This window comes from Pongo pygmaeus, chromosome 5, assembly GCF_028885625.2.
Source record: "Pongo pygmaeus isolate AG05252 chromosome 5, NHGRI_mPonPyg2-v2.0_pri, whole genome shotgun sequence".
Taxonomy (NCBI): domain Eukaryota; kingdom Metazoa; phylum Chordata; class Mammalia; order Primates; family Hominidae; genus Pongo; species Pongo pygmaeus.
Genome location: NC_072378.2, coordinates 33,679,482 through 33,705,417, shown reverse-complemented (window position 1 = coordinate 33,705,417; position 25,936 = coordinate 33,679,482). Strand labels below are relative to the sequence as shown.

Genomic DNA, 25,936 nt, shown 5'->3' with positions numbered 1-25,936 from the left:
TAAAACAAAAGGTCAATTTCTTAGAAATTATATGCTTGGTTTATCTTCCACTTTCCTTTCCCTCAAAACTAAAAGTATTTTAGCACATGTACCACCCCTAAAATTTCTGGTAAACCAGCACTAGCCTGAAGATCATGTTGTCATCAAAGGGTGGAAAGAAGGAAAACTCGAGCCAGCCTGGGAAGGACCCTACCTTGTGCTGCCAACCACCGAGACTGCAGTTTGTACAGCGAAAAAGGGATGGATTCATCACACCCGAGTCAAGAAAGCACCACCCCCTCCAGAGTTGTGGGCCATAGTCCCAGGGGAAAACCCTAACAAATTAAAGCTAAGAAAAATTTAACTCTTTCATCTATTCTATTACTCTTTCTTCTTTCCTCGCTCTATTGCTGACCATCTAGTTATTAACATAACCAAGTCAATTTCGCCTCAAACTATTGCATTTAGTGCTTGCCTTGTTATACCCTGTAGGAACTTGCCAAGTCAAAGACAGGTCTCTACTTCTGAAAAGTACCTCTGTCCCTCCTGACTCTCCTCAGACTGGGCATTAGTAAATTAGGACCATTGAATCACGGGGGATTTCGATAAAGACCCCAGTGTCAACCAGGAGTCTTGACCCCTGATGTAGAGCTTTTATGCCATAGTTGGTCCAACGTTCTGTGGATCACTAAAGAGCAAGTATGGCCTGCCCCAACCAGTTTTTGTAATTTCCTAAAACCATACATTCATTTTACTAGAGGATCATAGAAGTTAAAGACTTAAAAAACATTTTGGCAATTAACACAGGATACCAAGATGCAAATGCCTGGTTGGAATGGATGAAATATTCCGTCCACGTTAAACAAAAGCAATTGTTATGCTTGTGCACACGGCAGGTCAGAGGCCCAGATTATCCCCTTTCCACTAAGGTGGTCCTCCAGTCGACCAGGTGTGGGCTGCATGGTAGCTCTTTTCCAGGATTCTGCAGCCTGGAGTAATAACTCATGCCAAGCTCTCTCTCTGCTATATCCTGAAGTCCGGCACCCTGCGCATCAGCCCCCGAGGGCCATCCAGCTTCTGTCTCCCAACACTAAGTTCACTTCGTGTCTCTCCCAATAGGGAGGAAACTTAGCATTCCTTGGAGACCTGAAGCGATGCGGTGAGCTTAAGAATTTTCAAGAGCTTATCAATCAGTCAGCCCTTGTTCATCCTCGAGCGGATGCGTGGTGGTATTGTGGTGGATCTTTACTGGACACTGCCAAATAACTGGAATGGCACTTGTGCTTTATTCCAATTGGCTATCCCTTTCACCCTGGCATTTCATCAACCAGAGGAAGGAAAAATAAGATATCATAAAGCAAAAGAAGCCCCTTATGGGTCTTTCGACTCTCATATCTATTTAGACATAATTAAGAGTCCCATTGGGAATACCAGATAAATTTAAAGCCCAAAATCAAATTGCTGCGGGATTTAAGTCAATATTTTGGTGGGTAACAATTAATAAAAGTGTAGATTGGACAAACTACATCTATTACAACCAATAGCGATTTATTAACTACACTAGAGATGCTGTTAAAGGAATAGCTGAACAATTAGGGGCTACTAGCCAGATGGCTTAGGAAAATAGTGTCACAGGCATCTGTGTGAAGAGACCACCAAACAGGCTTTGTGTGAGCAATAAAGCTGTTTATTTCACCTGGGTGCAGGCGGGCTGAGTCCGAAAAGAGAGTCAGCAAAGGGTGGTGGGATGATCATTAGTTCTTATAGGTTTGTGATAGGCATACAAACTACATTCTTAAGGGCGGGGGAGAATATTACAAAGTACCTTCTTAAGGGTGGGGGAGAATATATTTATCAGTTAAGGTGGGACAGGAACAAATCACAGTGGTGGAATGTCATCAGTTGAGGCTATTTTCACTTCTTTTGTGGATCTTTAATTGCTTCAGGCCATCTGGATGTATATCTGCAGGTCACAGGGGATATGATGGCTTAGCTTGGGCTCAGAGGCCTGACAGTCCTATCTTCTTATATTAATAAACAAAATAGTGGTGAAGTGTTGGGGCGGCGAAAATTTTTGGGGGTGGTATGGAGAGATAATGGGCGATGTTTCTCAGGGCTGCTTTGAGCGCGATTCAGGGCAGCATGGGAACCTAGAGTGAGAGAGATTAAGCTGAAGGAAGATTTTGCGGTAAGGGGTGATATTGTGGGGTTGTCAGAAAGAGCACTTGTCACTGAGCGCGGTGGCTCACGCCTATAATCCCAGCACTTTGGGAGGCTGAGGCGGGCGGATCACCTGAGGTCAGGAGTTCAAGACCAGCCTAGCTGACATGGTGAAACCCCGTCTCTACAAAAAAAAAAAAAAGAAAAATTATCCGGGCATGATGGCAGGTGCCTGTAATCCTAGCTACTCAGGAGGCTGAGGTGGGAGAACTGCTTGAACCCCAGGAGGTGGAGGTTGCAATGAGCTGAGATTGCGCCACTGCACTCTAGTCTGGGTGACAGAGCAAGACTCTGTCTCAAAAAAAAAAAAAAAAGAAAAGACAGCTGGAAAAGAATGGTTATCATCTTTAGGAAAAAAGAAAAGGCCGGGCACAGTGGCTCACGCCTGTGATCCCAGAAGGAGCATTTGTCGTATAGAATGATTGGCAATCGCCTGGATATGGTTTTGGATGAATTGACAAACTAAACGGAAGATACAAGGTCTGAATAAGAGAAGGAGAAAAACAGGTATTAAAGGACTAAGAATTGGGAGCACCCAGGACATCCAATTAGAGAGTGCCCAAGGGGGTTCAGAGTAATTACTTGCTTGGTTGGTGAGTTTTTGGCCTCTATCCTTGAGTTTTTTTATGTTGTCATACACCAGGCCAGATTGATTTAGGTAAAAACAACACTCTTCATTAAAAATTATACAGAGTCCTCCTTTTTCAGCAGTAAGTAAGTCAAGGCCTCAGTGGTTTTGGAGGACAACTGCAGCTAAAGAGTCAACTTGGGCCTGGAGGACTGATAAAGTTTGTGATATGTCTGTGATGCTAACAGAGAAGTCATTAGAGAGGCTACGGAAGGTCGTGACAGAGGTTGAAATGCCTGCTATTCTAGTACTGAGAGCAATAGTGGAGGCAGAAAGTCCTAAACCAACAAGCAAGGGAATTACCGGAATAACTCTTTTTGGTCGTGTGGGTGTCATGAGGGGAACAGGAAGATGTTCGGTCCCATTTGCAAATTGAATTTTGGGAGTAAGGAAAACTAGTGTGCATGTGCCTGTCCAATTAGCAGGTAGACACATGTAGGTAGAGGATCCATAGAGGAAGAAGAGACCTTGTGTGAGGCAAAACTGGAAATGCAAAGTAAAAAGATGAGAAGGAGTGCTGAAAGAGGTGTCCTGTACCCAGACTCCTAGGGATCCAGCTAGGGCGGCAGCCATCAGAGGTTGTAATGGGGACTGATGGGGTAACTACGTAGAGGGGGAGGTTTGATTTTCATGGTGTATGAGAAAATGTTGAGTGTCTACGAGCAAGCTTTCACTGTTATTTATGGGGCTGAGTGTAAGCAAACAAGAAGAGGGCCTGGAAGGAGAGTCTGACGAGCAAGGGAAAGGTAGCCAAGGATGGAGTGAAATACAGGGTAAATGTCTTCCTAAGCAATAATAACTGCTAATATTTTTAAGTTTGTCAGTATTGATAGACAGCTTATCTGTAATACAGAGCTGGGTGGCTCCAATTGTTTCAGTGGTGTGTGTAGTTGGGCTTTGGAGATGAAGAGTGAAGGAACATCGAGAAGGTGAAAGGTTACCCAGGGGAATTCCAGTGGGTCTTTGCCAAGAGATACATAAAGGAGCAGCCATAGGAATAGTAATTTGTGTTGTGAGGGGTCCAAATATGGGGGGAGTAGAGTTGATATAAGGAGAAAGGTTTTTTAAGTAAGTGTGGAGGAGGGTGGCAGCTTGCTGAAGTGAAATGTCTGGGGAGGTCTTGCTGGACCTGTCTAGAAAGTAAAGAAGTTCTTTAGGAAGGTAAAGGTGAGGGCTTTTAAAGAAGTTCGGAGGTGTAGGGAGACAGGAGAGGTTGCCCAGTCTGTATGTAAGGCGGGGACAGCTGTGTAGGTGCAGGAAGCAAGGGAAATGCAAATCCAGCAATTGTTCGCTAAGGAGGGATTAGAAACGGGTAGGAGAGAGTGAATGAGATTGATAGGGTGGTGGAGCTAGCTGGGGAGAGGTAGAAGGTGGCATAAGAATGGGAACAAGAATAGGAATGAGTATAAAAGTAAAGAATAGGACTTCATCAGGGTGAAAGTATTGGAGTGTGCCCTGCCAGCAAATATTTCTTATTTACTTTAAGAGGGAGTTAAGAGTGGCGGTTTGGGGATAGCACCAGGAGATACCAGCTGTGATGGCTTGGAGAAACAGTGTAAACTGGCAGTGTAAACAAGAGCAGGGCATTTATGACTAGTTGAAAACGGTGAATAAGAGTATGACTAGACAGAAGATAGTAGGGATGACAAGTTTTTGGGGTGCAGTCCAAGTTGGGCTGGTGTCTGGAATGAGACCGGGGCCTAATAAAAAGGAGCATGCATACAGGAGCTCAAATGGGCTGTACCCTGTAGCATTCCGAGGACAGGCCCGAATTCTGAGAAGGGCAAGTGGTAAAAGTACTGTCCAGTCTTTTTAAGTTGGAGGCTGAGCTTGGTGAGGTGTGTCTTTAAAAGACTATTAGTCTGTTTTACTTTTTCTGAAGATTGAGGATGGTAAGGGGTATAAAGGTTCCACTGAATACCAAGAGCCTGAGAAACTTCTTGGGTGATTTGACGAATAAAGGCCAGTCTGTTATTGGACTGTATAGAGGTGGGAAGGCCAAAGCGAGGAATTACGTCTGTCAGAAGGGAAGAAATGACCACGGTGGCCTTCTCAGACCCTGTGGGAAAGGCCTCTACCCACCCAGTGAAAGTGTCTACCCAGACCAAGAGGTATTTTAGTTTCGTGACTCGGGGCATGTGAGTAAAGTCAATTTGCCAGTCCTGGGCAGGGGCAAATCCCCGAGCTTGATGTGTAGGGAAGGGAGGGGGCCTGAACAATCCCTGAGGAGTAGTAGAATAGCAGATAGAACACTAAGAAGTGATTTCCTTGAGGATAGATTTCCACGATGGAAAGGAAATGAGAGGTTCTAAGAGGCGGGCTAGCAGCTTGTAACTTACATGGAAGAGGTTATGAAATGACAACAGAATAGAATGGGCCTATGAGGCTGGAAGGAGATATTTTCCTTGGTCCAAGAACCATTTGCCTTGTGTGGGAAGAGACTGATAGGTAGAAGTTTCAGTGGGAGAGTAGGTGGGAGTGACCCATGAGAAGGAGAAAAACTGGCCATGAGGGACAGAATTTGGAATGCTAGCTGGTTCTTTAGCTACCTTATCAGCAAAAGCATTGCCCTGAGCGATGAGATCTGACGCCTTTTGATGGCCCTTGCAGTAAATGACTCCAGCTTCCTTTGGAAGTAAAGCGGCCTCGAGAAGAGTTTTTATTAAAGAGGCTTTAATGATGGAGGACCCTTGCGTAGTGAGGAAACCTCTTTTTGCCCATGTAACAGTATGGTGGTGCAGGATATGGAAGGCATATTTAGAGTTGGTATAAATATTGACGCGTAGTCCCTTTACAAGAGTGAGGGCTTGAGTTAAGGCAACTAGTTCAGCTTGCTGAGAGGTAGTGGAGGGGGACAGAGCAGTAGCCTCAATGATAGATGTGGAAGATACTAGAGCATAGCCTGCCTTTGCTGGTGTGTGGCAATTAGGCCTGGTGGAAGTGCCATCAATAAACCAAGTGTGATCAGGGTGAGGAACAGGAAAGAAAGAAATATAGGGAAATGGGGTGAATGTCAGGTGGATCAGAGAGATATAGTCATGGGGGTCAGGTGTGGTATCAGGAATAATGTGGGAGGCTGGATTGAAGTCCTGGCCAGGAACAATGGTAACTGCGGGAGACTCAACAAAGAATGAGTATAGCTGAAGGAGCCGGGGAGCAGAAAGTATATGTGTTAGATGTGAGGAAGAAAATAGATTTTGGAAATTATGAGAACTGTAGAGAGTGCGTTGAGCAGAGTTTGTGATTTTGAGGGCCTGTAAAAGTATTAGGGCAGTGGCAGCCACTGCACGGAGACATGATGGCCAGCCTAAAACAGTAAGTCAAGTTGTTTGGACGAAAAGGCTACAGGGTGCGGTCCCAGTCCTTGTGTAAGAATTCTGACTGTACAGCCCTGCACTTTGCCTGTGTGTAATGAAAAGGGTTGGGATGAGTCAGGGAGAGCTAGTGTGGGAGCTGTGTTTTAAGGAATGGAAAGGGGAGTGGGGAAAGGATTTAGGATCTATGGGGTCAGCTAGGTTTATCTAGAACACAATAATGGGTTGTGGAGGGAGGTATTGAGGATAGGAGAGTATATGGGTTTGACACCACAGGGTGGATAGGCAAAACAATTTGGTTGATATGGCACAGATCCTGAACTAACCTGTAAGGCTTGTCTGGTTTTTGGACAGGTAAAATGGGGGAATTGTAAGGAGAGTTTATAGGCTTTAAAAGGCCATGCTGTAACAGGTGAGTGATAACAGGATTTAATCCTTTTAAAGCCTGCTGTGGGATGGGATACTGGCATTGCACGGGGTAAGGGTGATTAGGTTTTAATGGGATAGTAATGGGCGTGGGATCGGTTGCTAGGGAGGGAGTAGAGGTGTCCCATACCTGTGGATTAAGGTGGGGAGATACAAGGGAAGGATGTGAAGGAGGCTTTGAACTGGGGAAAAAGGCGGCAATGAGGTGTGGCTGTAGCCTAGGATTAGTCAGGGAAGCAGATAATTTAGTTAAAATGTCTCGACCTAATAAGGGAGCTGGGCAGGTGGGGATAACTAAAAAGGAGTGCATAAAAGAATACTGTCCAATTTGGCACCAGAGTTGGGGGGTTTTAAGAGGTTTAGAAGCCTGGCCATAAATACCCACAACAGTTACGGAGGCAAAGGAAATAGGCCTTTGAAAAGAAGGTAATGTGGATTTGGTAGCCTACATATTGATTAAGAAGGGTGACTTACCCTCCACTGTAAGAGTTACCCAAAGTGTCTGTGATGGCCTGGGAGGCTTCCAAGGTGATCGGGCAGCATCAGTCTTCAGCCACTAAGCTGAGAAGATCTGGGAAGGAGTCAGTCAGAGAGTCTTGGGCCAGAGATCTCAGAGCTCTGGGAGTGGCTGCCGGGTGAGTTGGACAGTCTGATTTTCAGTGGGGTCCTGCACAGATGGGACACGGCTTAGGAGGAATCCCGGGCTGCGGGCATTTCTTGGCCCAGTGGCCAGATTTCTGGCACTTGAAGCAAGATCCTGATGAAGAAGGTCATGTAGGAATGCTTGACCACTGCAGTTTAGGCATGTGCGGCTTAGGTATTTTGAAGTTCTTGTGTGCTGGAGGTGCGGCTGGGTTTTGTCTCACAGCAGAGGCGATTAATTGTAACTTTTCTCTATTATTGTACACCTTGAAGGCGAGGTTAATTAAGTCCTGTTGTGGGGTGACGCGCGCCTGTAATCCCAGCTATTTAGGAGGCTGAGGCAGGAGAATGCTTGAACCAGGGAGGCGGAGGTTGCAGTGAGCCGGGATCGCGCTACTGCACTCCAGCCTGGGCGACAGAGTGAGACTCCGTCTCAAAAAAAAAAAAAAAAAGACAACTTTTTATTCTTTGTTCATTTCCTGACCCATGATAACCGAACCCCTGGTATTTTTCGCGTGGGTCCTGTCCACCTGATGGTAGTTAGGACTGTCCCTTACCGGGATTTTCCGAAAATTGATGAGCTCTCCTCCTTTCACGCATAACTTCAAGGCGATCACGTTGGGTGCACCACTTGCAGAGTTTATAGCTTGCAGTGAACGCCAAGAATGAGTTCTTAGACAATTCCAGCTGAGTGGGGCCAGGGGAGAGGGGGGCAGTTCTTCTAAGAGAACCTGCCCCAGCATCCGTCTGCCAAGTATTTATTGAAAGGGCTTGTTAAACCACAAACATCCACTAGATGGCTTTTTGAGGTCGGGTTGTGAGACACCTGCGGCCTCGTAAAAGCACTCAAACCGCATTCTCAGGAGGCTATTTTCAGCGTTCCTTATCACACCACACACTCCATTCCCTGTCCTGTTTTCAGGGTCAAGGAGTTTCATTCTCACGCATAAATAACATACACACAGTGCCTCAGTATTTTTCCATGCCCCGACCTCAGATGCCATGTACATAAGCTTGAATATGTTGCCGTGCACCCCCCACACTCAAGTGTCCCCACCCCTTTAAATATGTCGTGTGGGACTAGTTCTCCCATTGCCCATGAAAGATAACTCAGGCAGGCCACAGAGCATACCTGCTCAACCCTTGGAACAACAAAAAAAAAATCCTCCAAGCATCATTTTGAATTATGTTTTTTCTCTCGGCCAGCTCCATCTGAGTGGTTTGACATGGGAAGCTGCCAGTGGGAAACTGGCAGAGTGGCTGGCTTCCTCAAGAATTTCTTTCTTGCCTTCCTGTGTCTGACTCTCCACCCTCCCCCTCACAGCCAGAAGCAGCGGAGGTGAGGGGGACAAAATGCTTTACCTGACGGCCACACACTAGAAGTGGTTTTGGTTTCCTCTGGCTGTGGTGGATGTTCAAATTGACTTTTGCTCTTGTGCGATGTTTGTGGGTCTTTTATAAACTCCCAATAGCTAAATATCTCTCACTTATACTCTGTAGCCCAAACTTTGAATTATATTATTTTATTTTTTAACTTTTATTTTAGGTTCAGGGGTACATGTGTAGGTTCTTTATATAGGTAAATTGTGTGTCATGGGGCTTTGGTGTACAGGTAATTTAATCACCCAAGTAACAAGCATAGTACCTGATAGGTCCCACCTTGAATTTGTCTAGGCGTTAGATTGGCTGAAGTTCTCTACCACTTCCTGTTATCTGAGGCCTTTACAGTGTGCCTTGGTGGCTAGTCACTCTCACCAAAAGGTAGAGTTTAGGAGGGCATGGTGGCTTCCACCTGGAGTCCCAGCTACTTGGGAGGCTGAGACAAAAGGATCACTTGAACCCAGGAGGTCGAGGCTGCAGTGAATCATCCGTGTTCATGCCACTGCACTCTAGCCTGGGCAACAGAGAAAGATCCTGTCTCAAAACAAACAAAAAAACATGACAAAACCCTGTCTCTACTAAAAATACAGAAATCAGCTGGTGGTGGCATGCACCTGTAATCACAGCTACTGGCTGAGGCATGAGAATGGCTTGAACCTAGGAGGAGGTGGAGGTTGCAGTGAGCTGAGATCATGCCACTGCACTCCAGGCTGAGTGATGTAGTGAGACTCTGTCTCAAAAAAAAAAAAAAAAAAAAGCTTGATAACACACTCAGCTGATGGGGTGGGGAAAGGAAACTGGTACTGTCACACATTGCTGACAGGAAGGAAGGTACACTGGTGCGGCTTCTACAGAAAGCATTTTAAAAATATCTACCCAAATCAAGTATTTACGTATTCTTTGACCTAGCAATTCTACTTCAAAGAACATACATTTACACTAGACCTTTTTTTTTTTTTTTTTCTGAGATGGAGTCTTGCTCTGTCACCCAGGCTAGAGTGCGGTGGTACAATCTCAGCTCACTACAACCTCCGCCTCTGCCTCCCAGGTTCAAGCGGTCTTCCTGCCTCAGTCAGCCTCCTGAGTAGCTGGGATTACAGGTGCGCACCACCACGTGCATCTAATTTTTGTATTTTTTGTAGACAGGGTTTTACCATGTTAGCCCGGCAAGTCTTAAACTCCTGACCTCAAGTGATCCACCTGCCTCGGCCTCCCAAAGTGCTGGGATTATAGGTGTGAACCACCACGCCTGGCCTACACTGGACATTTTTGAGGGTCAAAGGAGCACTATAACAAACAAGGGGTCGGGTGTGGTGGCTCACTCCTATAATCCCAGCACTTTGGGAGGCCAAGGTAGGTGGATCACTTGAGCCCAAGAATTTGATACTATTCCGGGCAACATATTGAGAGACCTCATCTCCATTAAATTAAATTAAAAAAAAAAAAAAAAAAAAAAGAGGCCAGGCGCAGTGGCTCATGCCTGTAATCTCAGCACTTTGGGAGGCCAAGTCAGAAGGATCACGAGGTCGGGAGTTCGAGACCACCCTGGCCAATATGGTGAAACCCCATCTCTACTAAAAATACAAAAATTAGCCAGGCATGGTGGTGTGCGCCTGTAGTCCAAGTTACTTGGGAGGCTGAGGCAGAAGAAAAACTTAAACCTGTGAGGTGAAGGTTGTAGTGAGCCGAGATTGGGCCACTGCACTCCAGCCTGGGCAACAAACAAGACTCCGACTCCGAAAAAAAAAAAGAAGGAAGCACCTCTCTGTTTGATTTCAAGGTATTAAGTGAGGAAAAGCAAGGAAAAGAATAGTGATCATGTATTTATATGTATGTATACATTTATACATATATACTTATATATATTAATACATGCTTATATATATAGACTCTATCTCTGCAAGTGCAGCAGATGTAGGTTGGTGGGAGGCTGACATGTGTACAATTTTGGTGACCTGTTTTAAGAGAAAGAATACCAAAAGTATCCCAGCACTTTGGGAGGCCAAGGTGGGCAGATCACCTGAGGTCAGGAGTTTGAGACCAGCCTGGCCAACATGGCCAAACCCCATCTCTACTAAAAAATATATAAAAATTAGCCAGTCATGGTGGTGGGTGCCTATAATCCCAGCTACTCAGGAGGCTGAGGCAGGAGAATCGCTTGAACCTGGGAGGCGGAGGTTGCAGTGAGCTGAGATCACGCCACTGCACTCCAGCCTGGGCAATAGAGCAAGACTCCGTCTCAAAAAAAAAAAAACCAAAAGTATAAATACAAAATTAGGTACAGACCAGCCTGCCAACATGGCAAAACACTGTCTCTACTAAAAGAAATACAAAAACTAGCCAGACATGGTGGCAAATGCCAGTAATCCCAGCTACTTGGGAGGCTGAGGCAGAGAATCATTTGAACCTGAGAGGCAGAGATTGCAGTGAGCCAAGATCTCATCACTGCACTGCAGGCTTGGTGACAGAGTCTCACTATGTTGCCCAAGCTGGAGTGCAGTGGTGTGATCATGGCTCACTGCAGCCTTGACCTCCAAGTCAGATGATCCTCCTGCCTCAGCCTCCTGAATAGCTGGAAACACAGGTGCATGCCACCATGGTTTTTTTTTCTTTTTTTTTTTCCTTTTTTTTTTTAAACTGGAGTTTCACTCTTGTTGCCCAGGTTGGAGTGCAATGGCATGATCTCAGCTCACCAGAACCTCTGCCTCCCAGCTTCAAGCGATTCTCCTGTCTCAGCCTCCTGAATAGTTGGGACTACAGGCATATGCCACTACACCAGGCTAATTTTGTATTTTTAGTAGAGACAGGGTTCACCATGTTGATTATGCTAGTCTCGAACTCCTGACCTAAGTTGATCTGCCCACCTCAGCCTCCCAAACTGCTGGGATTACAGGCATTAGACACTGCGCCTGGCCATTTTTCTTTCTTTTTTGGGATTTCTTTTTTTTTTTTTGACAGAGTCTCTCCCTGTTGCCCAGGCTGGAGTGCAGTGGCACAATCTCGGCTCACTGCAAGCCCCGCCTCCCGGATTCATGCCATTCTCTTGCCTCAGCCTCCCAAATAGCTGGGACTACAGGCGCCCGCCACCATGCCTGGCTAATTTTTTGTATTTTTAGTGGAAATGGGGTTTCACCGTGTTAGCCAGGATGGTCTAGATCTCCTGACCTCATGATCCACCCATCTCGGCCTCCCAAAGTGCTGGGATTACAGGCGTGAGCCACCGCGCCCAGCCATGGATTTCTTTTTTTTCAGAGGAAGTCTTGCTTTGTCGCCCAGGCTGGAGTGCAAGTGGCCTGATCTTGGCTCACTGCAAAATCTCCCAAGTTCAAGCAATTCTCCTGCCTCAGCCTCACGAGTAACTGAGATTACAGGCATGCACCACCACACCCAGCTACTTTTTTTGTATTTTTAGTAGGGATGGGGTTTCATCATGTTGGCCAGGCTGGTCTCGAATTCCTAACCTCAACTAATCTGCCCACCTTGGCCTCCCAAAGTGCTGGGAATACAGGCATGAACCACGCCCAGCCCTGGCTAATTTTTTTTTTTTTCCTCTTGAGACAGAGTCTCATTCTGTCACACAGGCTGGAATGCAATGGTGCGATCTTGGCTCACTGCAACTTCCACCTGCTGGGTTCAAATAATTCCCCTGTCTCAGCCTCCCAAGTAGCTGGGATTACAGGTGTGAGCCACCATGCCCCGATAATTTTTTTTGTATTTTTAGTAGAGATGGAGTTTCACCATTTTGGTCATGCTGGTCTCGAACTCCTGATCTCACATGATCCGCCTGCCTTGGCCTCCCAAAATGCTGGGATTACAGGCATGAGCCACTGTGCCCTGCCTGCTAATTTTTAAATTATTTGTAGAGACAAGTCTCCCTATGTTGCCCAGGTTGGTCTCAAATGTCTGGGCTCAAGCAATCCTCCTACGTCAGCCTCTTAAGTGTTGAGATTACAGGCATGAGCTACCGCACCTGGCCAAAATCTAGATCTTATAATTGGGTTCAAGTTTCTTTTTCTTTTTTCTTTTTTTTTTTTTTTTTGAGATGGAGTCTCACTCTGTCACCCCGGCTAGAGTGCAGTGGTGCGATCTCGGCTCACTGCAACCACCGCCTCCCAGGCTCAAGCGATTCTCCTGCCTCAGCTTCCTGCATAGCTGGGATTACAGGCACCCACGACCACACCCGACTAATTTTCATGTTTTTAGTAGAGATGGGGTTTCACCATGTTGGCTAGGCTGGTCTTGAACTCCTGATCTCAAGTGATCTGGCTGCCTCAGCCTCCCAAAGTGCTGGGATTACAGGTATGAGCCACTGCACCTGGCTCAAGTTTTCATTTCTCATATCCTGTTGATCTTACAACTCTTGTTCTTCTTCTGATACTCATTTTCTCTTATCAGTGTGGAAATTTATTATAGTTTATATGAAGTTTTCCTCTTCTGTCTCTCTTTCCTCCATGTTTGTTTTTACTTTTTTTTTTCACATTTGTTGATTTTTATTTGCTATCTCTTTTCTTTTTCTTCTTTTCTTTTCTTTTGAGACGGAGTCCCGCTCTGTCGCCCAGGCCGGAGTGCAATGGCACGATCTCGGCTCACTGCAAGCTCTGCCTCCCGGGTTCATGCCATTCTCCTGCCTCAGCCTCCCGAGTAGCTGGGACTACAGGTGCCCGCCACCACGCCTGGCTAATTTTTTTGTATTTTTAGTAGAGACAGGGTTTCACCGTGTTAGCCAGGATGGTCTTGATCTCCTGACCTCGTGATCCACCCGCCTCGGCCTCCCAAAGTGCTGGGATTACAGGCGTGAGCCCCCGCGCCCGGCCTTCTTTTCTTTTTTTTTTTTTTTTGACTGAATTTTGCTCTTGTTGCCCAGGCTGGGATGCAATGGCGTGATCTCGGTTCACTGCATCCTCTGCCTCCTGGGTTCAAGTGATTCTCCTGCCTCAGCCTCCTGAGTAGCTGGGATTACAGGTGCCCGCCACCACGCCCAACTAACTTTTTGTATTTTTAGTAGAGACGGGGTTTCACCATGTTGGTCAGGGTGGTCTTGAACGCCTGACCTCAGGTTATCCACCCGCCTTGGCCTCCCAAGGTGCTGGGATTACAGGTGTGAGCCACTGTGCCCGGCCATGATCTCTTTTTCAATACAATTTACACCCTCATCCCCATTTTCAGTCTGATTATACAAGTGCTGTGTGGCAGAAAGTTCTGGAATAAATACATCAAAAAAAAAAGAGGCAAAGCTGTGAAACTAAGTTGTATGCAATAGGTTCTATGAGGGTGGGGGAAGTGTCTGAGAAATAAAACAGAGTAAGACAATGTAGTTGGAAGGTTTTAGCTAAAGTTCTTTTCAGTCATCTTTGTCTTTTGCTCCATGTTTCAGGTTGTGTGTGAACTCTATGTAATTGAAATTCCCCTTTCTGTCAATAGGCGCTTCTCTGTACAGCTCATCCACTTCCTCATCCGTAAACCGATCCCACATGGTTGTCAGCAGCTCTCTCAGGTAATCTTCCTGAATAATGCCTGTTGCTTCTTCATCAAAGCAAGCAAAAGCATTTCTGATGATATCTTCAGGATCTGTGCCATTTAACTTCTCACCAAATATGGTGAGGAACATGGTGAAATCGATGGACCCTGGTGCCTCATTCATTATGGCATCAAGGTATGCGTCGGTGGGATTCTTCCCTAGGGAAACAAGCATATCATGCAAATCTTCTTTGTTGATGAAACCATCTCTGTTCTGATCAATCATGTTGAAGGCCTCTTTGAACTCCTGAATCTGTGACTGGTCAAACATGGCAAACACATTGGATGTTGTGTGCTGAGGGCGCTTCTTGGTGGTCTTGGTCTTGCCTTTTTGCTCCACATGGTGGTTGTTTAATTCCAGCGCCAAACAGCAGAAGTGGGGCTGCCCTGCGCGAGATGACGAGTGACAGCGAAGAGTACAAGGCTGTGTCATTTTTACTTTTAATTTTGGGTTTTTGCTCATGTCTGAAGTCTTCCTCAAATATCTGGTGTTCCTTAACTGGGCACTCATATTTAAGACAGCCGGCTGGGTACAGTGGCTCACACCTATAATCTCAGCACTTTGGGAGGCCGAGGTGGGTGGATCACCTGAGATCAGGAGTTCGAGACCAGCCTGACCAATATGGAGAAACCCCATCTCTACTAAAAATAAAAAATTATCCAGGCGTGGTGGTGCATGCCTGTATTCCCAGCTACTCGGGAGGCTGAGGGAGGAGAATCGCTTGAACCCGGGAAGCGGAGGTTGCAGGGAGCCAAGATCGTGCCATTGCACTCCAGCCTGGGCAACGAGAGCAAAACTCCATCTCAAAAACAAACAAACAAACTATATGTATATATATATATTTTTTACATATATAACACATATATTTTACATATATTACATATATATTTTTTACATATTTATTTATTTATTTATTTATTTTGTGGCCAGGTGCGGTGGCTCATGCCTGTAATCCCAGCACTTCGAGAGGCTGAGGAGAGCAGATCACCTGAGGTCAGGAGTTCCAGACCAGCCTAGCCAACATGGTGAAACCCCATCTCTACTAAAAATACAAAAATATTAGCCGGGCGTGTGGTGGCACACCCCTGTAATCCCAGCTACTTGGGAGGCTGAGGCACAAGAATTGCTTGAACCTGGGAGTAGCTGGGATTATAGGCCTGTGCCACCATGCCTGGCTAATTTTTGTATTTTTGGTAGAGATGAGGTTTCACTATGTTGGCCAGATTGGTCTGAACTCCTGACCTCAGGTGACCCACCCACCTCAGCCTCCCAAAGTGCTAGGATTACAGGCGTGAGCCACCGCACCCAGCCAGACAGTTTTTTGTTTTTTGCTGTTGTTGTTTTTGTTTTGTTTGTTTTGTTGTTTTTTTGAGATGGAGCCTGGCTCTGTCGCCCAGGCTGGAGTGCAGTGGCGCGATCTCGGCTCACTGCAAGCTCTGCCTCCCGGGTTCATGCCATTCTCCTGGCTCAGCCTCCCGAGTAGCTGGGACTACAGGCGCCCGCCACCACACCTGGCTAATTTTTTTGTATTTTTAGTAGAGACAGGGTTTCACCGTGTTAGCCAGGATGGTCTTGATCTCCTGACCTTGTGATCCGCCCGTCTCGGCCTCCCATAGTGCTGTGATTACAAGCGTGAGCCACCGCGCCCAGCCTGTTTTTGTTTTTTTGAGATGGAGTTTGGCTCTGTCAGCCAGGCTGGAGTGCAGTGGTGTGATTTTAGCTCACTGCAACCTCCTCCTCCCGGGTTCAAGCTATTCTCCTGCCTTAGCCTCCTCAGTAGCTGGGACTACAGGCACGTGCCACCACGCCCAGCTAATTTTTGTATTTTTAGTAGAGATGGGGTTTCACCATGTTGGCCAGGCTGGTCTCGATCCATTGACCTCGTGATCTGCCTGCCTCAGCCTCCCAAAGTGCTGGGATTACAGGCGTGAGCCACCGTGCCCAGTTGACAGTTTTATTTTACAATGTCAATATTTATATAAGACACAAGATCTGTTACACTCTTTTTTTTTCCTGAGATGGAGTCTCACTCTGTTGCCCAGGCCGGAATGCAGTGGTGTGATCTCGGCTCACTGCAACCACCACCTCCCAGGTTCGTGCAATTCTTGTGCTTCAGCCTCTCGAGTAGCTGGGATTACAGGCATACGCCACCATGCCCAGCTAATTTTTGTATTTTTCGTACAGACAGGGTTTCACTACGTTAGCCAGGCTGGTCTTGAACTCCTGACCTCGTTATCCACCCACCTCGGCCTCCCAAAGTACTGGGATTACAGGTGTGAGCCATTGCACCAAGCCGATTTGTTATACTCTTTGCAGTTATTTAAATCAACAAGGAAAAAAATTAGATGCCAAGTAAAAATATATACAAAAGGGCACATAATTTTCCAAAATGTTTTTAAGGAGCATGCAAGAAAATGTGAAGACTGATGGACTAATTCTAGTGCTGCTCTTATATCCAAGCAAGAGGAGATCCTGCCTGGAGCCCCACATTTCAGAAGGCCCCACATATCATAAATGTTAAAAGAATAAATTTGGAAGGAATATATGGGTGTATCTGTTACTGAGGATCTGGTGCTCAATTCTAGCACAGTGTATGAGTTATCTATTGCTGTGTAACAAATTACTCCAAAACCTGGTGGCTCAAAACAACACACTGTTATCTGATGGCTTCTGTCGGGGAGAAATCTGGGAACAGCTTACCTGGATCCTCTGCTTTGGAGGCTCTTATAAGACTGCAATCTATGAGTTGCCTGTGATCTCATCTGAAAGCTCAGGGCTGGACTCAGTGGCTCACACCTGTAATCCCAGCACTTTGGAAGGCTGAGGCGGGTGGATCACCTGAGGTCAGGAGTTCCAGACCAGCCTGGCCCACCTGGTGAAACCCGGTCTCTACTAAAAATACAAAAATTAGCTGGTTGTTGTGGCGGGCACCTGTAATCCCAGCTACTTGGGAGGCTGAGGCAGGAGAATCACTTGAACTTGGGAGGTGGAGGTTGCAGTGAGGTGAGATAGTACATTGCACTCTAGCCTGGGCGACAGAGCGAGACTCTGTCTCAAAAATAAAAATAAAAATAAAAATAAAGCTTAACTGGGGAAGGTTCTGCTTCTAAGCTCACTCACATAGCTGTTTGCAGGATTCAGTTTCTAAAGGGTTTTTTGACTGAGGGTCTCAGTTCCCTGTTGGATAGTATTCAGAGACCACACCTAGTTTCTTGCCATGTGGGTTTCTCCAATATGGCATCTTACATCATCAAAGCCAGCAATAGAGAGGCCAGCAAGTAGAAAGTCCTAACTTTTTTTTGTGTATGTGTGATGGAATTTTGCTCTGACTCCCAGGGTGGAGTGTATTGGCGCAATCTCGGCTCACTATAACCTCTGCCTCCTGGGTTCACGCAATTCTCCTGCCTCAGCCTCCTGTGTAGCTAGCTGGGATTACAGGCATGTGCCACCGTGCCTGGCTAATTTTTTGTATTTTTAGTAGAGACAGGGTTTCACCACGCTGGCCAAGCTGGTCTCAAACTCCTGACCTTGTGATCTGCCTGCCTCAGCATCCCAAAGTGCTGGGATTACAGGCATGAGCCACTGTGCCCAGCCTACAAATAATGTTTAAATTCCCCGGATGTGCTGGCACACACCTGTAGCCGCAGCTACTCAGAATGCTGAGGTGAGAGGATTGCTTGAGCCGAGGAGTTTGAGGCTGCAGTGAGCGATGATCCTGCTACTGCACTCTAGCCTGGGCGACAGAGCAAGAACCTGTTTAAAAAAAAGAAAAGAAAAGAAAAAAAAGAAAGAAATGAAAGACCTCTTCAAAACTGTCAAATTCATGAGAGACAAGGAAAGACTGAGAACTTCCCAGATTGAAGGAGACTACAAATAGATATGTGACAGTCAAATGCAGTATGTGATCCCGGACTAGAAAGGACAGATGGGCCAAGTATGGTGGCACGCATCTGTAGTCCCAGCACTTTGGAAGGCTGAGGTGGGAGGATCACTTGAGCCCAGGAGTTTGAGGCTGCAGTGAGCTCTGATAGCACCACTGCACTTTGGCCTGGGCAACAGAGTGAGACCTCATCTCAAAAAAAAAAGAAAAAAAAAGCCGTTAAAAGAAAAGATAATTGCACTTTGGGAGGCCTAGGCGGGTGGATTGCCTGAGCTCAGGAGTTCAAGACCAGCCTGAACAACACGGTGAAACCCCGTCTCTGCTAAAATACAAAAAATTAGCTGGCTGTGGCGGCGTGTGCCTATAGTCCCAGCTACTTGGGAGGCTGAGGCAGGAGAATTGTTTGAACCCAGAAGGTGGAGGTTGCGGTGTGCCAAGATTGCACCACTGCACTCCAGCCTGGGTGACAGATCTGTCTCCCCCCAAAAAAAAAAAAAAAAAAGATAATTTAAAAAAGAAGAGGCAGTCATTACTGGGACAGCTGGTGAAATCTGAATGGGATCTATGAATTGAAGAGTGATATTGATTTCCTGATTAGAATGGTGTTTTAGTTTGCTAGGGCTGCCATAAGAAAGTATCACAAACTGGGTGACTTAAACAGCAGAAATTTATTGCCTTACAGTTCTGGAGGCTAGAAGTCTGAGATCAAGGTGTAGGCAGGGTTGGTTCTTTCTGAAGGGTGTAAGGGAGAATCTGTTCCAGGCCTTTCTACTAGTTTCTGGTGGTTTGCTGGCAATCTTGTGTGTGTGTGTGTGTGTGTGTGTGTGTGTGTGTGTGTGTGTGTGTGTTTTGAGACAGAATCTTGCTCTGTCACCCAGGCTGGAGTGCAATGGCGAGATCTCGGCTCAGTGCAACCTCCGCCTCCCAGATTCAAGCAATTTTCCTGCCTCAGCCTCCCGACTGAGTAGCTGGCATTACAGGCGCCCACCACCACTCCCAGCTAACTTTTTGTATTTTTTTTCTTTTTTTTCTGAAACAGAGTCTCGCTCTGTCGCCCAGGCTGGAGTGCAGTGGCACGATCTCGGCTCACTGCAACCTCCGCCTCCAGGTTCAAGCAATTCTCCTGCCTCCTGAATAGCTGGAATTACAGGCGCCCATGACCACGCCCTGCTAATTTTTGTATTTTTAGTAGAGGCAGGGTTTCACCATGTTGACCAGGCTGGTCTCGACTTCCTGACCTCGTGATCTGCCCGCCTCAGCCTCCCAAAGTGCTGGGATTACAGGTGTGAGCCATTGTGCTCGGCCAATTTTTTGTATTTTTAGTAGAGATGGGATTTCACTATGTTGGCCAGACTGGTCTCGAACTCCTGACCTCAGGTGATCCACCTGCCTCGGCCTCCCAAAGTGCTGGGATTACAGGCATGAGCCATGGCGCCTGGCCTGCTGGCAATCTTTGACATATCAACCTGATCTCTGCCTTCATGGTCACATGTCATCCTCTCTATCTACAAGCCTATGTCCAAACTTCCCTTTTTAATTAAGGGGGTGAGAGGCCCACTCAACTCCAGTATGACCTCATTGAACCAATTACATATGCAACAACCTTATTTCCAAATAAGGTTACATTCTGAGGAACTGGGAGTTAGGACTTCAATATATAAATTTTATTTTTTTCCTTCGACTTTTATTTTAAGTTCAGGGGTACATGTGTGGGATGTGTAGGTTTGTTACATAGGTAAACGTGTGCAATGGTGGTTTGCTGCACAGATCATCCCATCACCCAGGTATTAAGCCCAGCATCCATTAGCTATTCTTCCTGGTGCCCTTCCTTCCCCCACTCCCCCAGACAGGACCCAGTTGTGTTGTTCCCCACCGTGTGTCCATGTATTCTCATCATCACTTGTGAGAACATGCGAAGAAATGAATTCTTCACCTTTTTATTTTTATTTTTATTTTTTTTGAGAGGAGTCTTGTACTGTCACTGGGGCTGGAGTGCAATGGTGAGATCACAGCTCACTGCAACCTCGGCCCCCTGGGTTCAAGTGATTCTCCTGCCTCAGCCTCCCATGTCGCTAGCTGGAATTATAGGGGCCTGCCACCATGCCCAGCTAATTTTTGTATTTTTAGTAGATATGGGTTTTTGCCATGTTGGCCAGGCTAGTCTCGAACTCCTGACCTTGTGATCCACCCACCTTGGCCTCTCAAAGTTCTGGGATTACAGGCATAAGCCACCACGCCTGGCCTGATCTTTTTCTTTCTTTCTTTCTTTTTTTGGCAACAACTCGCTCTGTTGCCAGGCTGGAGTGCAGTGGTGCAATCTCAGCTCTCCACAACCTCCGCCTCCCGGGTTCAAGCCACTCCCCTGCCTTAGCCTCCTGAGTAGCTGGGACTACAGGCGCCCACCACCACACCCGGCTAATTTTTTGTATTTTTAGTAGAGACGGGCTTTCAGCGTGTTAACCAGGATGGTCTCGATCTCTTGAACTTGTGATCCGCCCGCCTCGGCCTCCCAAAGTGCTGGGATTACAGGCATGAGACACTGCGCCGAGCCCAGCCCTTGTTCATTTTTATGGCTGCACAACATATGAATTTTTAGGAGACACAATTCAACCTGTAACACATGGTTATACTGGGATTGAGAGCGAGATGGAACAAATACAGCCAAGTGTTGACAAATGGAAAATCTGAGTGAAAGAGGTATATGCCGAAGTTCTTGGAATTGTTCTTAAATTTTTCTGTAAGCTGAAAATTGTTTCAAAATTTAAAAAATTCTAAAAGATGCTAGGTTTATTTATTACACAAGATATTGGTGTTGAACCTACCATGTAAAGAGACAATAAAGGTGTTTGTGTGGCCTTATTGCACACTTGCCTGGGACGTAAGTGAGGGTATCAGAGATTAATATGTTACATTTACATAGTGCTTTATAATTTACAAAAAACCCACAACATCAAAAAACCTTTATTTCATTTATCTCAGAATAATTCTGGAAGGCAAGAGCTTTTTCTGATTTTATTAAAAAACAAAACAAAACACTAAAGAAAGGTCATGTGACTTGTCCACAGCTTCACACAACTAAATGATCAGTTTAAATTCTAGTCCAGGGTTTTTTCACTTTTTTGAGACTCCTTTGCAGCTGCAGCAAAAGACAATGCGGCATGACTTGAAACAACATTTTTTTTTGAGACAGAGTCTCGCTCTGTCGCCCAGGCTGGAATGCAGTGGAGCAATCTCTGCTCACTGCAAGCTCCGCCTCTGGGTTTCACGCCATTCTCCTGCCTCAGCCTCCTGAGTAGTTGGGACTACAGGCTCCCACCACCACAGCCAGCTAATTTTTTGTTTTTTGTTGTTTTTTTTTTTGAGACAGAGTCTCGCTCTATCGCCCAGTCTGGAGTGCAGTGGCACGATCTTGGCTCACTGCAAACTCTGCCTCCTGGGTTCAAGCGATTCTCCTGCCTCAGCCTCCCGAGTGGCTGGGACTACAGGCACCTGCCACCACACCTGGCTAATTTTTTGTATTTTTAGTAGAGATGAAGTTTCACCGTGTTAGCCAGGATGGTCTTGATCTCCTGACCTGGTGATCTGCCCACCTTGGCCTCCCAAAGTGCTGGGATTACAGGCGTGAGCCACCGCGCCTGGCCTAATTTTTTGTATTTTTAGTAGAGATGGGGTTTCACCGTGTTTGCCAGGATGACCTCGATCTCCTGACCTTGTGATCCGCCCACCTCGGCCTCCCAAAGTGCTGGGATTACAGGCGTGAGCCACTGCGCCCAGCCCTCGCAACAACATTATAACATCATTTCTGCTCTTTTGGGGGTGACCTGACTTCCCAAGTAAAGAAGGTATTCTTAGTCAGGCATGGTGGCTTATGCCTGTAATTCCAGAATGATGGGAGGCTGAGGTGGAAGGATTGTTTAAGCTCAGGAGTTAAAAACCAGCCTAGGTAACATAGCAAGACCCTGTCTCTACAAAATTCAAACATGAGCCAGGAATGGTGACACACACCTGTGGTCCCAACTACTCAGGAGGCTAAGATGAGAGGATTGCTTGAGCTAGGGAGATTAAGGCTGCAGTGGGCCATGTTTGAGCCACTACACTCCAGCCTGGGTGACAGAGCAAGATCCTGTAGCCCGGGTGCGGTGGCTCACGCCTGTAATCCCAGCACTTTGGGAGGCCGAGGTGGGTGGATCACGAGGTCAGGAGTTCGAGACCAGCCTGGCCTACATTGTGAAACCCCGTCTCTACTAAAGGTACAAAAAATTAGCCAGGTGTGGTGGCACGTGCCTGTAATTCCAGCTACTTGGGAGGCTGAGGCAGGAGAATCGTTTGAACCCGGGAGGTGGAGGTTGCAGTGAGCCGAGATCGTGCCATTGCACCCCAGCCTGGGCGACAGGGCAAGACTCCATCTCAAAAAAAAAGAAAAAAAGATCCGGTTTAAAAAAAAAAAAAAAAAAAGGAACAAGATCTTCCTATTGAGGTGAAAATGAAAATGAAATAGTTTAGGTAGGAGGCTCCAAAGGTTCCCAGTATAAGGTTCACTACTATACACACTGCTTCCTCCACCGTTCCCCCTCCCCTCCCTCAGCCTCACTTGGGGGAATCCCTTGTCTCCAGATGGGCTTCAATTTCCTTACCCAACCTTCAGGCCAATGCCTGGGGAACAGGGTCAATAAAACATCTTCTTTTTTTATTTTTATTTTTTTGAGACGGAGTCTCACTCTGTCACCCAGGTTGGAGTGCAGTTGCAGTGGCACGATCTTAGCTCATGGCAACCTCTGCCTCCCAGTTTCAAGAGATTCTCCTGCATCAGCTTCCCGAGTAGCTGGGATTACAGGCATGCGCCACCACTCCCGGATAATTTTTGTATTTTAAGTAGAGACAGGGTTTCACCATGTTGGCCAGGCTGGTCTTGATCTTCTGACCTCAATTGATCCATCCGCCTCGGGCTCCCAAAGTGCTGGGATTACAGGCGTGAGCCACCACGCCTGGCCTAAGAAAAGGTCTTCAATCAATCAAAAAAAAAAAAGAAAGAAAAGAAAAGCTCTTCAATCCTTGCTCCTACAACCTCCTCAACCACATCCTCCACTGGTAGCCTCTGAGACCTGGACCATCGATGGCAAAACTTCACTCTTCTTTAAAATTACCCTGGCTAGGTGCAGTGGCTCACACCTGTAATCTCAGCACTTTGGGAGGCCAAGGTGGGCGGATCATTTGAGGTCAGGAGTTCCAGACCAGCTTGACCAACATGGTGAAACCCTGTCTCTACTAAAAATACAAAAAAAATAGCCAGACTTGGTGGCACATGCCTATAGTCCCAGCTACTTGGGAGGTTGAGGAAGGAGAATTGCTTGAACCCAGGAGACAGAGGTTGCAGTGACCTGAAATCATGCCACTGCACTCCAGCCTGGGAGACAGAGTGAGACTACGTCTGTAAATAAATAAGTAAAATAAAGTAAAATAACCCCAACCCAACAGCCAAGTCCCAATCACATACCCTTGCCCTGCTGATCCATCACCGTCTTTGTCTTTTTATAAGCCTCCCCTTGGGCTCATGTAGTCAATGATAATCCTCCCTTGGTACTGCAGAGACCAAAAGTTAGGAAGAGAGTGCTCTGGGTTATACCATCTCAAACTTAGCTGCCTGCAGACCCAGTGGGGAGAACTACTCCTGTGAGAACTCAAGTCTCCTCTGCTTGTTCCCACCCGCCTTGGTTAGGATAGACCATCTCACCCCCTACCATCCAGCCAGAAGGGGCTTTAGATCCTTGACTGACCATCGCTCACAGATGCATTGTAGGTCCATTTCCTCACTCGCTATCAGTCGGGGCCCAAGGTTTTGAGCCTTGAGCCTTTGAGACTTGAGACCCAGAGTGACAGGCAGTTCTAGCTTATGCCTCCATGTTGGGCCTTCAGTTTCCAAATCACAGAATTATACTATGAAAAAGCTGAATAGAGTTCATGGATCATTTAGTCCAGACCTTTCACATCACACTGGATGTTTAAATAATTGATCTGAAGGCTCACAGGGTCCTCTCTCTTTTCTCTTAGGTGTGGGAATTAAGGTCAGGACTGGCAGGTGCAGGACTTGCCACGGCCATGCCCCTTAATCCTGGCAGTGCTGAGCAAGGCCTTTCATCCCAGCCCCCTGATCCAGCCAGCTGTCTGACTGTGAGTCAGGATGGCAGAGGAAGGTAATGTGGACGAGGGGGATGTGTTCCTGGCATTTGCCCAGGGTCCCTCTCCTCCCAGGGGTCCCGTGCGACGTGCCTTGGACAAGGCTTTCTTTATCTTCCTGGCCCTGTTCGTGACACTGCTGATGCTGGAGGCTGCTTATAAGCTGCTGTGGTCACTACCATGGGCAAAGTTAGGGGACTGGCTCCTGGGGACACCTCAGAAGGAGGAGGAGCTGGAATTGTGACCACCTTTCCTATAAACATCTTCTTTCCCCACCGAGGAGGTGAGAGGGGAGACAGGAGGGAAATGGGAGTGTTGGGGGCTATGGAGGAGATGCTTGGATAGCTTAGGGCAGCAGTCTTTTTTTTTTTTTTTTTTTTTGAGATGGAGTTTTGCTCTTGTTACCTAGGCTGGAATGCAATGGCGCAATCTTGGCTCACTGCAACCTCTGCCTCCAGGGTTCAAGGGATTCTCCTGCCTCAGCCTCCTGAGTAGCTGGGATTACAGGCATGCGCCACCGCACCCTGCTAATTTTGTATTTTTAGTAGAGAAAAGGTTTCTCCATGTTAGTCAGGCAGGTCTCGAACTCCGACCTCAGGTATCTGCCCGCCTTGGCCTCCCAAAGCGCTGGGATTACAGGCGTGAGCCACTGCGCCCGGCCAGGGCAGCAGTCTTAAATTCTGCACCTATACTCAGGGAAATAATTTTGAAGAAGTATATACTCCTTCATATATCTTTAAGTAGGTATCTAAAAATTTTCATCATAAATTAAAATTGTGGCCGGGCACAGTGGCTTATTCCTGTAATCCCAGAACTTTGGGAGGCCAAGGCAGGGGGATCACCTAAGGTCAGGAGTTCAAGACCAGTCTGGCAAAAATTGCTTGAACTCAGGAGGCAGTTGCAGTGAGCCAAGATCACACCATTGCACTCCGGCCTGGGTGACAGAGTGAGACTCCTTCCAAAAATAAATAATAAATAAAAATAAAAATAAATAAATAAAAATTGTTTCAAGGATGTAATTCTGGCATATTGAAAATATTCACATTTTATTTATTTTTTAATTTTTATTTTTTTTGAGATGGAGTCTTGCTCTGTCGCCCAGGCTGCAGTGCAGTGGCGCAATCTCGGCTCACTGCAACCTCTGCCTCTGGGGTTCAAGCAATTCTCCTGCCACAGCTTCCTGAGTAGCTGGGACCACAGGTGTGCGCCAGCACGCCTGACTAATTTTTATATTTTTAGTAGAGATGGGGATTTCACCATGTTGGCCACGCTGGTCTTGAACTGTTTTTTTTTGTTTTTGTTTTTTTTTTGAGACAGAGTCTCCTTCTGTTGCCCAGGCTGGAGTGCAGTGGCAGTGATCTCTGCTCACTGCAGCCTCCGCTTCCCAGATTCTAGCGATTCTCCTGCCTCAGGCCCCCAGATAGCTGGGACTACAGGTGTGTGCCACCACGCCCAGCTAATTTTTGTATTTTTAGTAGAGACGGGGTTTCACCATGTTGGCAAGGCTGGTCTGGAACTCCTGACCTCAAGTGATCCGCCCATCTCAGCCTCCCAAAGTGTTGGGATTACAGGCGTGAGCCACTGTGCCCAGCCTATTTATTGATTTATTGAGATGAGGTCTCACTATGTTGCCTAGGCTGGTCTGTACTCCTGAGATCAAGCAATCCACCCACCTCAACTTCCCAAAGTGCTGGGATTATAGGCGGTGAACCACAGCTGGCCACATTTTATTTTATTTATTTATTTATTTATTTTTTGAGACAGAGTCTTGCTCT

The 25,936-nt window shown here is 46.7% G+C and overlaps 2 protein-coding genes across 2 annotated transcripts; one reads left to right on the top strand and one right to left on the bottom strand.

Annotated features, from left to right (window-relative positions):
* Positions 1–13,930: 13,930 nt before the first annotated feature.
* LOC134739777 (myosin regulatory light chain 12B-like) lies at positions 13,931–14,539 on the bottom strand. The gene has a single exon (XM_063666917.1). The coding sequence runs from the start codon at positions 14,537–14,539 to the stop codon at positions 13,931–13,933; it is 609 nt and encodes a 202-aa protein (XP_063522987.1).
* Positions 14,540–24,165: 9,626 nt separating this feature from the next.
* On the top strand, positions 24,166–24,405 carry SMIM40 (small integral membrane protein 40). Its single transcript, XM_054491584.2, has one exon. The coding sequence runs from the start codon at positions 24,166–24,168 to the stop codon at positions 24,403–24,405; it is 240 nt and encodes a 79-aa protein (XP_054347559.1).
* Positions 24,406–25,936: the final 1,531 nt, after the last annotated feature.

Coding starts and splice junctions, on each gene's coding strand:
- LOC134739777 (XM_063666917.1), bottom strand. CDS start 14,539: ATGACACAGCCTTGTACTCTTCGCTGTCACTCGTCATCTCGCGCAGGG.
- SMIM40 (XM_054491584.2), top strand. CDS start 24,166: ATGGCAGAGGAAGGTAATGTGGACGAGGGGGATGTGTTCCTGGCATTT.